This window comes from Macrobrachium rosenbergii, chromosome 54 (genome assembly GCF_040412425.1).
Source record: "Macrobrachium rosenbergii isolate ZJJX-2024 chromosome 54, ASM4041242v1, whole genome shotgun sequence".
NCBI lineage: Eukaryota > Metazoa > Arthropoda > Malacostraca > Decapoda > Palaemonidae > Macrobrachium > Macrobrachium rosenbergii.
In genome coordinates this window covers 26,220,698-26,239,941 of record NC_089794.1, presented here as the reverse complement: position 1 = coordinate 26,239,941, position 19,244 = coordinate 26,220,698, and the positions used below count along the sequence as shown (strand labels likewise).

The 19,244-nt window shown below is 32.0% G+C and overlaps 1 protein-coding gene across 1 annotated transcript in view; it reads left to right on the top strand.

Annotated features, from left to right (window-relative positions):
- The first annotated feature begins 753 nt into the window (after positions 1 to 753).
- The window catches only part of LOC136834619 (uncharacterized), a 48,658-nt gene continuing 30,167 nt past the window's right edge, over positions 754 to 19,244 (top strand). The window contains exon 1 of the mRNA XM_067097197.1: positions 754 to 796. Coding sequence (XP_066953298.1) covers positions 754 to 796 — 43 coding nt within the window. The remainder of the gene's footprint in view (positions 797 to 19,244) is intronic.

The window sequence follows — 19,244 nt, the reverse complement described above, 5'->3', positions numbered from 1 at the left end:
ATTTATCTTAAACTTTGGAAAAGTAGTCGGTAATTCATTTATGTAAAATATGCGTGATCATTATTGCCGTGCATATATATATATATATATATATATATATATATATATATATATATATATATATATATATATATATATATATATATATATATATATATATATATATATATATATATATATATATATATATACATACATACATGCATATATAGGATGTTTCATACTTAAATGTGGTCGACTGTGGTGGGTTGCAGCAGAGTGGAATAAGGTGGAGTGGAGATCCCTAAAAACTGCTAGAAAAAGCCAGGAGATGGCATCCCTAAAAACTGCTATATAAAAGCCATATATAGATGGCCATCAATATATATATATATATATATATATATATATATATATATATATATATATATATATATATATATATATTTATATGTGAAAAGAAAGATTATCTATCCTAGTTAACTACAAGCTCCAGAAGCTAAAAGCACATATAAACACAAGCATTCGATTTAACAGCAGCTAAGGAAGGAAGGAAGATAGAAAGAAAGAAAGGGAAAACTTATATAAAAAAAAACACTTTTTAGAAAAACCTCTACAAAACTGGCGCTCCGAAGCAAATTAATAAGAGTGACAAAAACGATAAAGATAGAAAAAAAAAGGTCGAAGCAGAGAACACACGAATCCAGCACGTAAATCGAGTAGACATTAATTACTTTTTACGTACACCTTTCATGACTTACCCCAGCGCTAACCATGGCCGATTGGATTGCCTCCTCTGAGGGAGAGAAGAAAGCAGGTAGGATTCGATCAGGATCCGCAGGCTGGAGAGAAAGAGAAAGAGAGAGAGAGAAGAGAGAGAGAGAGACTCTTCTTCCTCTCACGTGAGATCCCACGAACAGGAGACTGACAAACACAAGAGACCACTACTAGTGTCGGCGGATGATGAGAGCGCTCCAGATGAACTGAATTCGAGGCACCTTTTTACGGCCGTGCATCGGTGGGCTTACTCGCCCCTCACCGCTATATAAGATATTCCACCTCAAAACGGCCGTTGTCCAATCACAGTGCCGTTGGGAACACGCGCCCTCGATCAATAAACTTATACAGCTGATGAGTGGCGGGCGTGGCCTTCGCATCACGGAACCCTAAACTGGCTTCGACAAATTCCATGAGCGTGAAACACTCGGTTTAATAAAAAAGAGCAACGACTCTAGTCTGGAGAATTTTCCTGGTAAGGAGCAAATTCCACGAGTATTTACGATTCCCTGCGGAATGTTCTGACGTTCATCGGTTGTTTACAATGCGGACATTATAGCTGGCTGTCTTTGTGGTCGGGACGCCAGTCATATTAATCGGCTGGATAGTATTCAATAAAGATATTAGGAAAAACGGCTTGAAAGGAACGAGAAATTACTACTACTACTACTACTACTACTACTACTACTACTACTACTACTACTATAATAATAATAATAATAATAATAATAATAATAATAATAATAATAATAATAATAATAATAATAATAATCGATAGAGAGATCTGAATAAAAACGACTTGAAAGGAAGGAGAAATGAATAATAATAATAATAATAATAATAATAATAATAATAATAATAATGAAAAAAATAATAATAATAAAAATAATAAGGTTGAAATTGTAATGTTATCAGCAATATTAATATTGTTTTAAGAAATAATTATTATAAGAACTGAAGAACATGACTCAGTGGTTGAAATCTGCTTGTCTACTTTCTTGTTTCACAGCAAAAAGAAATGAGTCACTTTTCTTCTACAGGCAATTTTATAAGTAATAATAATAATAATAATAATAATAATAATAATAATAATAATAATAATAATAATAATAATAATAATAATCTGTGATGGAATGCATTGAATTTATTAATTGCAAGATACGCATGACATTTTCACTGTAACTCAAAGAAATACAGCAGTAAGTGAAAAGTGCAATAAATACAAATATGTTTACATATATACAGTATATATCAGTATAATTATATAAGTATATATATAAAAATACATACATATGTGTGTGGTATACATACATACATATATATATATATATATATATATATATATATATATATATATATATATATATATATATATATAATAGTTAAAATAGTTAAAATGGCTGATCATTACCATAATGAAACTTCGATACTAAATCATTCCTGATCTGCTTAAGCATGCCTTTACTTTTAAAAAATCATAAAAAAAAAAACGTGGGCACATGTACACGCATTTATTATTTTTCCCCTAGACCCATGAAGGCAGTCGGTACTTCTTACGTCAGTGTTCTAATAAACACCATATTTTTTTGGAAGCTTCAATTTCAAGTCAGTGGCCCCTGCGGGCTTGTTCCATATGGATAGAGTTCAACTTCTGAATAATAATAATAATAATAATAATAATAATAATAATAATAATAATAATAATAATAATAATAATAATAAGATGAAACCTATTCATATACTACTACTACTACTACTACTACTACTACTACTACTACTACTACTACTACTACTACTAATAATAATAATAATAATAATAATAATAATAATAATAATAATAATAATAACCTGAGCATGGTCTAACATACTTATGTATTTGATATCCTGCGGTATTTAAGTCTTGTATGGATGGTAATTATTATTATGGAAGTATCTAGTAACTTTGCTATAGGTGCAATCAGACACTTCGTATAGTGTTAGTGTCTTCATTCAGTGTTTACTTAAACACGACGGAAGTAGGTAGTGTAAACGATGCGCTCATCCCAGTGTCAGAACGTGATTCTCGTGAAAGAATTGATAAATGGTTGCTGTAAGTATTGTTATAAAAGTATTACTTTTATAACTGATTATCTTAATCAGTGTAATAATAGTTTATTAAGTAGCGTACAAGTGCAATGAATTTATATTAACAATTGGAAATAGAATAAATAATAATTGCAGGTAGAGAAACTTCGACAAGCGCACCCGACGACCTCTCCGGGGAATGTCCCAGAATTTATATAAGCGCCGAGGGACATTTTGAATGAGGTAAGTGCAATCTTTAAATATACAGAACGGGACCTTTAAATGTGGGGTAAGTGCGGACTTTAAATACCGTTTTCTGTTTTGGCAAGTTACTTTTGGGATAAATAAAAAAAAAAAAGTTCAATAACAGATGATTTTTATTTTATTACATTAACTGATCAAAATTACAGCCAGTTGCGGAATATACCCTAAAATTCGCCAATGAAACGTGGATTAGTTACTTTTAAGACACAAACAGATAAAATCGCACTGTCAATATAAAACGAAACTAGGCCTAGCACAAGGATAAATAATTCTGTGGACGAAATTCAGGACGTTCATAGCAAGATAAATTATGATAAGGAAGAATTTATAATGGAGGAACTGTTCAGAACAATATACGTAAGGTTCAAGCCTGAAGATAAAATAAGGTTTATTATAAATATATGACGATAAAAGAACGAGAAACGAAGAATAGCAAGTAATTTTTTATTACAGTAGTTACCCATTAAAATTTCAACATTCTCTTTATAAGAGTTTTAAAGAAAATGATTTTCATGATATACTAAAATAAAAGAAGCCTGCGATGGAAATGGCAGGAATTACGTCGGGTAAAAAGCTGAATAACGATGTTCTAACTTAATTTTTAACTTATTTTCGTCCGAATATTAGTCAGTATATCAACATGAGTAAAAATCCTGCTTCGTGATATATAGCAATTGAGAGTAATAGGGACATAACATTACTAATTAGCCATGGAAAGTGTACGAGTGTTTTGATCGAGTAAGTAAGAGAGATGGCAGAAGAAATGATAAGGGAAGACGCAGTGTAAGTGCAAACAAAGAGGAGGGCTTATATGTCAGAGTCTTAGTATGAAATTATAACGTAAGAATTCAGGGAAAGGAAACTGTAATAGCTACGTAACGTACTTGTACAATAGAAAAAAAAATGGATCGTGAATAGAATGTCGATTGGTTGATGTATGCAAAAAGGTGAGTAGGCTACTCATTAGTGCTAGCGAAGAAAAGCTGCAGAAACTTGTGAGATTATGGAAGGGCTTACAAAATAAGGTTATGAAAGTATAAGGAAACTAGGAGGTTGGAGCACAGTACAATTGGAAGAATGTAAGCAGTAGATTTGCATTAATATTTTGGAGTAAATATAATGGGTGTTGATAGGATGATGGTAGCTGAGTATGCGCAAAAGACTGGGAACGAAATTATTATTATTATTATTATTATTATTATTATTATTATTATTATTATTATTATTATTATTATTACCATTTAAGTTCATTACTGTAGGTTGTATTGGTAGAGGTTTTCCTTGCATAATATTTGATTCTTTTTTGTTTGATTTAGCCTCAGAATATTTTGGAAAGCCAAAGTGAGGGTCTATGAAGGTACTGTTGAGCCAACCTTTTTTTATAGCAGTGAAGTGTGATTATTGAATATGTGGAAGTAAAACAGCTGAAACTGTAAATGTTACATAAGAAAACTAGAAAGGGCGAGAAGTGAGATATGTAGAGCAGATGAAAGAATGGCTTGCACTGTTTTGAGGTGGTTCGGTCGTGCTGGGAAAACGGGAGATCATAGAAAGGCGAAAAGCCTGTATGATTCGGAAGTGTAAGGAAGAAGGAATAGAGGATCTTAGGAAGTAGGAGTAGGAGTAGGAAGAGAGGAAGTAAATTGACTGTACGCAGTTCATCCTATATTCAGTAGTTTAAACAAGACAGGTCTCCATCATTATGCTAGCTTGATCTGCAGACATTCCCTCTTGTGGAAGGGAGTTAATGTTGAAACGTATGGAGCATACATATACATATACATATACATATACATATACATATACATATACATATACATATACATATACATATACAAGCATTAAGCTACAAATGTCCTTCAATATCCAATTCGCTCTACCTCGGAAATAATATATTTTCATATGTGTTACCCGAAGGGAACAGGTAACTTACACGAAAATATATTATTTACGAGGTAGAGTGAATTGGATATTGAAGGACATTTGTAGCTTAATGCTTGTATATATATGTATATATATATATATATATATATATATATATATATATATATATATATATATTTTTTATTTATTTATTTATTTATTTATTTTCAAAATGGCTAGCTGAATGCATTGCTAGATTTTCCATACAAATTGCTTGCGTGCTCATCTAGATACAATGATTATCCTTCCTTTCATACCTTACCCATTGACTTGCTTGCTGGGAATTGTGCGCTAGTCTAGCCGTGCACGACTGGATTCAATAACATCCGGCATAACTCTGAATCCCATACAAGGTGGTTAAATCCATTAATCCCTAATCCTCCGCTTTGAATGCTGGCAGATTGAGCAGGAAACTCAAAGGCTCTCTGGTGGTCAGTTCAGCTTTAACTGTAAGAGGTCGTGGGGAATATGAAACCCTGTTTTTGTTGGTTTTCTGTAAATAAAACTACTGTTCTGGTTTTGTCTGTCCGTCCGCACTTTTTCTGTCCGCCCTCAGATCTTAAAAACTACTGAGGCTAGAGGGATGCAAATTGGTATGTTGATCATCCACCCTCCAATCATCAAACATACCAAATTGCAACCCTCTAGCCTCAGTGGTTTTTATTTTATTTAAGGTTAAAGTTGGCCATAATCGTGCTTCTGGCAACGATATAGGCCAGGCCACCACCGGGTCGTGGATAAAGTTTCATGTCCGCTGCTCATGCAGCATTATACTGAGACCACTGAGAGATAGATCTGTTTTCAGTGGCCTTGATTATACGCTGTAGCGGTTGTAAAGAAAACTCGATTGCGCCGAAGAAACCTCGGCGCATATTTTACTTGTTGAACTTTTCTGCTGTGTTCAAGGTTTGTCTTGCCATTATCGTAACAGTGGGAATTAACGATCGACAGAATCTTTAATAAGTTATGAAAAAATTCTTAAACTGTCCCTAAGCAATAGCTTCTCTCTTGTCTAAGACTGTAATACGTAACAAGGATTGAGTTTCTCTCTCTCTCTTCTGAACGAAATGCACTTCTCTCTCTCTCTCTCTGAACTAAATGCACTTCACTCTCTCTGAACGAAATGCACTTCTCTCTCTCTGAACGAAATGCACTTCTCTCTCTCTGAACGAAATGCACTTCTCTCTCTCTCTCTCTCTCTGAACGAAATGCACTTCTCTCTCTCTGAACGAAATACACTTCTCTCTCTCTGAAGAAATGCACTTCTCTCTCTCTCTCTCTCTGAACGAAATGCACTTCCCTCTCTCTGAACGAAATGCACTTGTGGCAAAACTCACAGTAATTTCCCCGGTGATCAATACATACATTATCCTGATCTGCAGGAGAACCCTCGACCATTCTTCATCCTCCCGGAAAGAAGAGAATTTCTATCATACATCAAGAAAATGCTTCTTTGGAATAATCCATTGGAATGATAAATTCTCATCGTCCTGTACCCACAACTTTACCTCATATTTTATCAAAATGGGGTGCAGCTTCAAGATGATTGTTGATGGAAGGTGAGGGATAAACGAATTTCGGACTAAGAAATTACCACTGTCTTTGAAATCTTCTGCTATTTTCCAGGTTCAAAATATTTTGCGACTAACTTCCTCCCTTTTCCTGTAATCCTCTGGGCATTACTCTCTTAGAACTTTATTCCACTCATCTCAATATCCATTGTATTATCACCTTGCTAACCACTATTTTCATGACCTTATTCAGGCTGACATTAAATTTAAATTTCTTCAGTTTATTACAGGTTCCCTTCATCCTTATTCAGCACTATATCGTTTATATTATCAACAATTCATAACCAATTCACATTAAATTTAACTTCCCCGACTTGTGAACCTTTAAAATAATTTCTATATTGTTTAATATTTGTTCTCTTCATCTTTATTCAACGCTATATCATTTACATTGTCGACCAGTTCAATTCGTGACCCACTTTCTTATCTCACTATATAGCATATCTTCTGTTGTTTATTCTCCCTTCTCAAATTATGCATTCTTAAAAAATAAAAAAAAAAACAATGGAAACACAACGCATTCACGTCACAGACTCACTTTCGCAGCAAACCAGTCACTCACCTTTCTACGTAGCCAACACCTGCTTCCTTTTCATCACAAAATTTTTAAATCCTCTCAAGATATGACCTTTAAAACCTCACTTCTTGACATCCTTGACATACATTTTACCTTGGTTATGTGCTCTCTCTCTCTCTCTCTCTCTCTCTCTCTCTCTCTCTCTCTCTCTCTCTCTCTCTCTCTACCGCTCGACAATAAAGACATTACGTACCGCCTCGAAACTCTGACAAAGGTACCCTTATTCTACATACTTATGATAGTGTCCAGTGAGTGAGATATATATATATATATATATATATATATATATATATATATATATATATATATATATATATATATACATATATACATATATATATACATATATGTATGTATGTATGTATGTATGTATGTATGTGTGTGTGTGTAATGCAAGTGTGAGGCAGCGAGACAATGGTGACGCACAAACAAGAAAGAGAGAGAGAGAGAGAGAGAGAGAGAGAGAGAGAGAGACAAAGTTGAAATAGAATTTCGTCCAATTTGTGTCATGCGATTGCGACGTCAGACTAAGGTATCTCGATTCCTCAATACTTGCAACGACATAAACAATAACAGGAATGTCTCGTATTTCACCGAGAGAAGTGAATACCTATAAATAAAAGTTCATTTGATGAAATACATAGATGTGGAAAATGAATGTATCGTGTTTGTGTGGGTAGGAGAGGTAGACATATAGAAAATGGCTTGTAGATAATAGATAGATTGATAGATAGATAGCCAGATACCTGAGAGAGAGAGAGAGAGAGAGAGAGAGAGAGAGAGAGAGAGAGAGAGAGAGAGAGATGTTAAACTTGTATTTCTGTACAGAATCTGGGGCGGTATAAAGCTGGTTCATTCTACAACATACTTTAAAAAAATGGAATATATTTTAGAATCTACTTAATATATCTCATCATAGTCGTTTTGCACGTACTGTTGATATCTTAAATCTCCATATATACTAATATGCATCACTGAGAAAGTATATAGACAAAGAAAACGGAATATCAACGGGGCATGAATATTTATACGATTTGATATATTTAGTTACATACACTCATGATGATCATATCTGTTCATCTGTATGTGTAAATAATATATATATATATATATATAAACATTTTATGAATAAAATTTACCCATTTAAATATCTGTATTGCTAGCAAAATGTTTTTACTTTTAAGTCCATGGTTACTTTTCTTAAATATTTATTACTGTTAGCAATTTGTTTCTAATTGTATATGTTCTGTTAAAGACTTGGAAAAACCACCCAAAATTGTTTCGTCATAAAGTATTTCCCAGAGAAACTTCTTGTGTTTAGTTTGAACACTACGCCTCGGAACAGTGCAGGTAAATGAAATACCCATTTGAAAATAAACAAAGTGGATAAACAAAGTAAACAATAGCATTCCCGACTCCAGTGTGTGCCCTTTTCCATTCCACTCCGGAACGTCAACAAAAGCTTTCGGCAACAAAGGGGGGCTAAGTAAGCAAAGAATGGTTCTGTATGTTTGCTGACGCTTCAGTATAACAAAAAATGAGCTTTCTAAAAGATATTATTATTATTATTATTATTATTATTATTATTATTATTATTATTATTATTATTATTATTATTATTAGTCAGTAGATGAAACCTATTCCTGTGGAACAAGTCAACCAAGGGGGCCATTTGCTGGAAATTCAAGCTTCCAAAAAATATTAAGGTGTTCATTAGGAAGAAGAAGTAAGAGGAAGTGAAGTGAAATACAAAAAGAAGAGAACCCACTTTTAAAAAAAATTAATAAATAGATATATAGATAAAAAAGTAATAAATGCAAGAATAGTATTAGGGTAGTAATGCATTTGCATTTCCTCTTGAACTTCTGTTTAGTTTAGTATTTTCCAGACTCTGTGAAGTTAGTAATTTTGGTATGATAGTAAATACTTCACGTTTATTAACTTGACTTTTTCTCAATGTGCGGAAAAATCAGAGGACATTTTCATCCAAGCGATAAGTTATTAAATTCTCGCCATACCTTCGCTGCTAATGATGAGATGCATTTTGTTTATAAGTAGAATTGATGGTAGTGATTATAATGAAACTGATATGTTTATTATTATAATTATAATTCTTAAGATTATTAGTATTATTATTATTATTATTATTATTATTATTATTATTATTATTATTATTATTATTCTTAGAGGTACTGTAAACCTACGGGTTTATCAGCGCTAACGTGAGATCATTCAGTACCTTTCCATGATGACTCGATAATCAATCCTCTCTCTCTCTCTCTCTCTCTCTCTCTCTCTCTCTCTCTCTCTACCACCTCAAAAAAAAGGACAGGAACGTTTTCACTTTTTCTTTGCCTTGATTGCAACCTGTAATTGAGGAAGTTTTCCGTTTATAAGTCAATAACCCGAAGGGAACTTGAAATTCCCAGCTAATAGATTTTATTTTTCTTCCCCTTATTCACAGATTTATATATATATATATATATATATATATATATATATATATATATATATATATATATATAAATATATATATATATTATCACTTTATATATATATATATATATATATATATATATATATATATATACATATATATATGAATATATATATATATATATATATATATATATATATGTATATATATCATTATTCATATAAATTAAATAATTCAGTAAAAGATATCGTTTTTCCTTAGCAAATTGATTCTTCATATTGAATAAAATCAACAAAAAAAGATATTTTCCTTATTGTTGTCACTTATATTTAAAAGTTTTGGGAATTCAGTAATATGTTCATATAAATTTACTTACATATGCATATATATACATACATACATACATATATATATATACATACATACACACACACATATATATATATATGTATGTATATATATACACACACATATATATATATATATATATATATATATATAGTCTGTATATATAAAGTCTGTATAGTAAAGCGATTCTAGTTACTCCCAACTAGAAGAAAGTTCCATGATCAATAGTGGCCGGGAGAAAGCTTTTTATGGACGCTTTTTGCAACAAGAGCTATCGTGTCTCTATTGATCTAAGAAGTAAATTATGTATCCGGTGGTTAGTCAACTGTAGGTGGTCTCTGCTGGTGTTTCTGTGTTAGTTAGCGACGTACTATTAAGGAATCATAAGCGTAGCTTCTTTTTATTGAACAGAAACGGAAAGAAAACAAGTAAAAAATGCGGCGAAGTTTCTTCGGCTCAGTCGAGTTTTCTGTACAGCGTACAATGTTGAATGAAAATCTCAGCCACGGCCCATGGAACTGTCAGCCACGGCCCGGTGGTGGCCTGTGTTGTTGGTACGTATAGCGGTGCCAGACGTACGATTACGACTTAATTTAACCTTAAATGAAATAAAAACTACTGCGGCTAGAGGGCTGCAATTTGGTATGTTTGATGATTAGGGGGTGGATGATCAACATACCAATTTGCAGCCCTCTAGCCTCAGCAGTTTTTAAGATCTGAGGGCGGACAGAAAAAGTGCGGACGGACGGACAGACAGCCATCTCAATAGTTTTATCTTACAGAAAACTAAAAATTATTTTAAAAAATGGTTTCTCTTATGTCATACCAAATTAACAAGAGGGTGGGCAGGAGCGGTTGTTAATTAGAGCTGATATAACGAGGAGTCTCAACCCTTTTAATAACGAAGAATCAAGGAAATGCTATTAATTAGTGATATAACCACCGTCTAGTTCAGTCCAGCATTCGTTCTGACGCCGTCGAAGCAATTTCGCCGCTAGGCAAGAAGTAAATAAGTTGAAAATCGTTAGACTCGCTTTTTACCATTTCCAGTTACCTGGGACGTTACGTCACAAACAGGCTGGATCTTTCTTTATGGAGTACTTCTCAGTATCTGAGGAGGGTTGGAATGGCATTAAGGAGACGAGTTCTTTAGCCTTTGATGTGCAGAGGGAACAAACAATTGGATGAAGGAAAGATGAGAGGGAATTGAAACGCTGAGGGACTGGAAGAGGCTTTTGGTTTTAAGCTACGAAAGTGGCTGTAGTTTTGGAATAGGATGTGAACGGATTTCTCTTGGCAAATCATAATGATAAGTATATAAATATGTAAATATGTAAATATATTATATGTATAAATATATGAATATATAAGTATATAAATATATGAATATATAACTGTATAAGCATAGAAATATATAAGTATATAAGTATATAAATATAGAAATATGTAAATAGGCAAATATAGAAATATATAAATATGTAAATATGTAAGTATATAAACATGTAAATATATAAATATATAAATATGTCAATATATAAATATATAAATATGTAAATATATAAATATATAAATATATAAATATATAAATATCTAAATATATAAATATATAAATATGTTAATATGTAAATATATAAATATATAAATATATAAATATCTAAATATATAAATATATAAATATGTAAATATATAAATATACAAATATATAAATATATACATAAATACCTAAATATGAAAATATGAAAGTATATAAATATATAAATATATAAATATATAAATATATAAATATATAAATATATAAACAGATGAACATATAAATGAATAAACAGATGGATAGATAAATAAATAAATAAGAAAATATTTAAAAGATAGATCAAGTGGTAAATAAATGTCTTGGGAAACGAAGACACACGAAACATGTTCCCAGAGGCATCAAGGGATCTCTCTATTGATTATATATAAGAATCCTTTGCGTAACTAAAGGAGGTATTTAACACATGAAAGAACTTCTCAAAGAAAAACCAAGAACAAGATCATGTTTTTAGAGAAATTCCACTGTTATTTCATGCTCTAAAAAGTCCGTTCTTTTGTTCTTCGTGAACAAAATGGTTCTGAAATGATTAAGGCATTTTGCAACATGGTTTCATAATTTCTAACGCAACGAATTTTAGGATTTTCGTTTGCTAGTTTTCTGAAATACCTGGAAACTACGAATCCAATTAGTGGAGACTGAATCTATGGACGGATATTAATTCAATTTCAGCCTAAACATTATGTTGCAGACTCTGTAGAAGATATAGTCAGAATAATTCGTAATATAAAAAAACAAAAATTAATTTTCATGTTAAATTATAGTTTTTTTTTTTTTAACTCAGATTGTTAAATTTCTTCTTTAAAAATATTTACTCGTATTTCCTTGTTCATTCCATGTTTATTTTATCATAAGTAACATCACAGAGATTATTTGTTAACTGGCAACTCAGAACGTCATTTGCAATAATTATCAGTAATTTCCACGGAACTGAACAATCAGCATTGCTGCTAAAAAAAAAAAAAGTTTTTTGTAGCATGACCCCGGATTGAGTCATTAAAATGAAAGGTATCGTCTGCATTTACATACACATATCATCAAGGATAAGTTAACTATAATACTCTTACATCAACCACCTCAGTCAGATATCACAGTCAATAGTTAATCACGATATGCCGTATCCAATACCCCGATTGGCTAATTAAAATATCAGAGATATGGTTGGTGGATTAGTTTGCATGGTATTGACTGCTGATGATAGCTGAGATGTAATATATCCTTCTGACTAGGTGGGGAGTGAGGGACGATGAAGAGGGGTACGTGAGGGGTATAGAAGAATGGGTATAGGGGAAGGGAAAGGGGAAGAAGGTATACATAAAGTGAGTTGGGGAAGAATGGAAGAAGGGAATATATTATTTTTATATACACAGAATTTACAGCCTCTCGATATTTAGCCGTTTCTTCTAAAAGAAACGGGCCGTAAATGTCACTGCCATACTTATACGTTAATTGATGAATCATGGATGACTCACTGCGTACAAAACTTCCAGAGAATTAGCTGCTTCATCCACTGCATAGAAGCTTATCGGTAGCACGTCGAGCCCCGCTAAACGCAGTCTCACTACGGTATTTACAGACATAGATTAAATTCCGTTCATCTCTTATGAGAAGTTATGTTTTATATTATATGGAGTTATACTGATGGGTCCTCTTTTTTTTTTTACTTAGTTTGTTTCACTGACAGAGCAATTGCTGGTTTATGTAGTTTCTCTTTCTCTCTCTCTCTCTCTCTCTCTCTCTCTCTCTCTCTCTCTCTCTATATATATATATATATATATATATATATATATATATATATATATATAATATATATATATATATATATATATATATATATATATATATAAATGTATAATACATGCATACATACATACATATTAAACATCGACACACATATATATATATACATATATATATGTGTGTGTTTATATATATATATATATATATATATATATATATATATATATATATATATATATATATATATATATATATATATATATATATATATATATATAGAGAGAGAGAGAGAGAGAGATAAACTACATACAAGAAAGAGAGTCATGAAACAAATACAACCTGCAATTGCTATATTTAAAAAAATATATATATATAGTATATATATATATATATATATATATATATATATATATATATATATATATATATATATATATATAAAACTTTACATAACCAAACAATTAAAAAGATACTGAAAAGGGCAAACGACAAATCAAAGTTAACGAATGAAAGCCTAATCATCAAAGAAATAAAAACGATAAAACCATAACAGATATAATCGACTCCCCATTACCTCAGACCCCACAACATTTAAATATGAATGACGGATTACGTCCGCTTCGGAGGCTCCGGAGTTTGCTGGCGGTTATACGATTTATACTCTTCCCCGAAATCGCCGGCTGAAATTACGGGTTTTCGGTGCATGAACGGGAGCTTCGATGATAACCCAATTCAGAATCGGAGTTTGAATTTCCGCCGCTATTTTAGTCAGTTTAAGTCAGTTCAATTTGAATTTCATTATCGCTCGGACAATTGTAATCTGTTGTGGCGACTTTAAAGCAATGTTTCCTACGGGAACGGCGCGGGGGGAGAGTTTGTTTGGTTTTGCTAGCTAACTCTGCCAGTAGAGTCGAAAGTGGGTAATGTTTTTATCTGTACCTTTCTGCATGGTTGTCTGTTACAATGTGGTTCGGATTCCACAATAAGCTGTAGGTCCCGTTGCTAGGTAACCAAATGGTTCTTAGCCACGTAAAATAAATCAAATCCTTCGGGTCAGCCCTAGGAGAGCTGTTTGTCAGCTCAGTGGTCTGGTTAAACTAAGGTATACTTAACCTATAGCTCAAGAACAGATGGACGAACTTTGACGATGCAATGTAAAAATGTTGAGTGGGTGACACTTTCTAAATAACGAAATTTAGTTTATATCGACTGATCTGTTCATTCTTGGCGTAGTTGTAAACAATGTGCACAAAGGAAATTCTAACTTAGGCTGCTAGGAAATTAGTCTCAGAATACGTTGCAGATAAAATCTACATCTAGCTGATCTAGGTGAAAACAGTGCCATAATAAATTCTCGGATAATTTTTCTACAGAAAACATTGGAATCTGAAACGAGAAATGAATGAAGACTGTTTAAAAGGTGGGATTCGAACCCTGGTTAACAAAAATAGGGGGCCGGTAGGTATTTACATCACTGGTTCAAAATTGCTTCGAGAGAAGAAAAATTAAATTGATATCGTGAATAAACAAGTAAAAAATACACCAAACTTTCTTCGGCGCAATCGATTTTTCTGTACAGCCGCTACAGCGTATAAGCAAGGCCACCGAAAATAGATCTATCTCGGTATAATGCTGTATGAGCCGCGGCCCACGAAACTTTAACCATGGCCCGGTGATGGCCTGTCCTATATCGTTGCCAGAAGCATGATTATGGCTAAATTTAACCTTAAGGGCTGCGATTTGATATGTTTGATGGTTGAAATGTGGATGATCAACATACCAATTTGCAGCCCTCTAGCCTCAGTAGTTTTTAAGATCTGAGGGCGGACAGAAAAAGTGCGGACGGACAGACATATCCGGCACAATAGTATTCTTTTACGGAAAACTAAAAATGAAAATCCTATTTGGGGTCCGGGTAGGCTGATATGGAGCGCATCCTAGTGATAGGGGAGGGGGGAGAGACCAAGTAAATCCTATAATCCTTCAAGGGAGACCTTCAAAGGATTCGATTAACCGCAGTGGAGAGGCAGACTGAATGCACCGTTTAGTGCCAAGATTGTTCAGGGAGAGAGAGAGAGAGAGAGAGAGAGAGAGAGAGAGAGAGAGAGAGAGAGAGAGAGAGAGATGAAAGCGGATTAACGTGACCGGAAATCATGTGCAATTCTACTGGGAATTAATTGTTTACCTTTTTCCTAAGGTGTAAGACAGACTTTTCTTGTTAATGCGTAGATCAAAGGCATTAAAACATTTGTAAAAAATATCATTAAACATTTTTGAAATTCTAAATAAAATATTTTCATAAATTAATGCCAAGGCATTAAAACCTCTATAATAAATATTAAACGCCGAAGCATTAAAACCTTTATAATAAATATCATTATTCATTTTTAAAATTATAATTCTGAATAAAATAATTGATAGATTAATGACATATTTTCTTGTAACTTTAGTAAATAAAAAGACACTAAAAACAATTAATCAGAGAAGAGACACCCTCCCCCAACTCCGGACATGGGCAGACTGAATCTCCCATTTCAGATGACAAGCCTTAAATAAGGGGATGATGAGAAGCTTTGAGGAGGATACTAAGGATGATATAAAGTGCCAGGAAGATATGATGGGGATGAGGGAAGTGTCGGAAGGGCCAGATAGGATGATAAAGGAGATTAAAGCGGCTCCTTTGATGGTAAATGGGAAGGATGTCAGTGGCTGGGAAGGACATCGAAAATACTTAGGGAGTTCTGTTATAATCTATGAATCTTTATCCAGGGTCTGTCTCGGGATTATATAACGATAATTGGAATTCGGTAAATAAGAAATAAAAAAAATATCACATGGAAATCAGAATATAATTAATCAGGACACATAAATTAATAAAATAAATCTCCAATAAAAAGAGGGGATGTATAATGAGTGTTTTTGAGTTTAGAAAAATAAACATACACATATGCAACAAAAAAAAAGAAAGGGAATAGGCGTAGGCGTAGGATTTTACGCAGTTTAGTAAAGGTGAATGAAGAGTCCCTCTCTCTCTCTCTCTCTCTCTCTCTCTCTCTCTCTCTCTCTCTCTCTCTCTCTCTCTCTCTCCCTTGTATCTGAAAGAATGGAGTTTATAGTTCACTACTTCTGTCGTGCAATGTAGTCATTTTTACAGTTTGGAAATACGCTACTTTTCTTTTCTGTAGAGTAATACACAGACATACACACACATATACACACATATATATATATACATATATATATATATATATATATATATATATATATATATATATATATATATATATATATATATATATATATATATATATATATATATATATATATACACATACACCTGTGGGCACTGTGTGTGTGTGTGTGTCTGTGGGCATGTAGAGAGAGAGAGAGAGAGAGAGAGAGAGAGAGAGAGAGAGAGAGAGAGAGAGAAGCCATTAACAACAGCTGGCAGTACTCCGAATATTAGCGGGGCACCACTGCAATTTCATGAGAATTGAAATAGGTTGCGCAGCTCATTACGGAGACCGCGAGCCGAATGAAAATTGGACAAAATTTGGTTTAGTACAATAGATTGGCAATGAAGATAATGAAATGAATATTGCAATGAATTTTCCATTTGTAATTAGCAGAATCAAACTCAATTTTGTTTTACGCTGGTAAATATTAATAATAATTTCATTGACAAAAAATGTATGGCTGGACTTCAGAATAATATCCTTTCTTTCTGATATGAATTTGAAGGTTTTTGAAATCGGGTGAATCTCCATTTGATGTGGTGTCATTCTGCTAAAGATGTAATTAATATTCTTATGTTTAGTTCATCAAATGTAAATGGAATGAATTAGTAAGGTTAAATGCTAGTGACTTTTAACTGTTATTATTATTATTATTATTATTATTATTATTATTATTATTATTATTATTATTAATATTATTATTATTATTATTATTAACTGGCTGGCAGCAATGATAGTAATTTGCTGTAAGGGAAAATATAATTAAACTTCCATGGGTGATATTATCTTGCTTATAATCGTGTATATATATATATATATATATATATATATATATATATATATGTATATATATATTCATATATATATATATATATATATATATATATATATATATATATATATATATATATATATATATATATATATATATATATATATATATATATATATATATATATATACTGCAATTAATACAGGCATGGATGAGGTTACGATCTGAACTCAAATGACCTATTATGAAATAATTGGTATTACGCTTTCCTGCCCATTAAGCTGAAACCGTTAATTTTGGGAGGGTGAATTTGATATTCATCTTTTTTTTTTTTACCTAATGCGTCAGTGAGGTTCCATCTGATTTAACTGATCCGTCATTCGATAGATTTTAAATAATTATAGAAGATTTAAATCAGATTTTTTCCCGTTCGGACAATGATTATTTCCGTGGTAATGGGAAAAGCAAGTTTTTTTTTCCATTAGCGCGACGCCAGTCATGCATCCCTATCAAAAGAATAATTAGCTCTTGTTTTGACAGCTGAAAAATCTATGAAAATAAAAGTTTAAATTTTTGGATTTTTGAAAAAAGACGAAACAAAGATTTTTTTCCCCATTTTACTTTTATGATATATATAACCATAAATCATCAATAATTACCACAGTTCATTGAGGTATCGTAATTAAACCGCTTCAATATGCGATATTTAATTAACCCTTTGCAACAATAGTGTTTTAATTAAAATAGTCTTTAAATCATTTAGTATGTAGGTCCCATAGACATGAATTTTTCGCGATTGAAGAGTTTATATATTACTGAATTTTGTACATCTTAACACTTAAAAAATGAAGTATGTTTGTTCTCAAAATAATTTATTTATTTCTTTATTATTATTATTATTATTATTATTATTATTATTATTATTATTATTATTATTATTATTATTATTTTATTATTATTTTATTATTAAGTTATGTTATGCCATTAACTTTTAGGACAAACTTATACTGAATTTTGTATATCATAACTTTTCAAAAAATGAGTTCTCTTTGTTTTCATAATAATAATAATAATAATAATAATAATAATAATAATAATAATAATAATAATAATAATAATAATAATAATAATAATAATAATAATACTAGTTTCCCCACATAATGCCAAATATAATAAGAAAGCCAGAAATTTCAAATGTCATGAATACTAAAGATATTACGACACAAGATTTTCCCTCTTTCTACCGTCACACAGACACTGAATATGAAAATATAAAAATAAAAAGAAAATATTTGGCAGACGAGTTTTCGCACTGTGCTTGAACCTCCATCGTCATCGATTCAGAGGTCAGACCAAACGGGTTGAGAAGATCTCTAGAAGTGGTGACGCTGATAGCCAGTCACAGGAGAGGACTGATCAACGGATAGTCCCTGAGATTGCCAATCAAACGAGAGAGAGAGAGAGAGAGAGAGAGAGAGAGAGAGAGAGAAATCCCATGATGTATACAGGGAAGCATTAATCTCAGAAAAGCTTCTTGAGTTGTCCTTCGGAAGATTTGATCTCAGAGACAGCAGCCAATGGGGAGAGACACTGTTGGTAGCCAATGAGAGCGAAGTATTTTTTAGATTATTTTATTGTTTCTCGACTTATCAGAAGTGAACAAATTAGTTTGTTAAGTCAAGGGAGAACGAAACGTTAACACACCGATGCAGGTATGAATTGCAAGGTTATATTCAGTGTTATTTAAACTCTTGATATTTCAGAGCGAAGAGTTTTTGGATTATTTTTATAATTTTGTAATTTGGCGGAAGTGACGAAATTGTTTCTTTGGATTAAGGAGAACGAAAGAAACAATAACATTAATGTACATTATGAATTTCAAGCTTGTTTTTAATGTTATTTAAACTACTGACAATTAAAATAAGTAAACAATGCGCCGAAATTTTTTCGGCGCAATCGAGTTTTCTG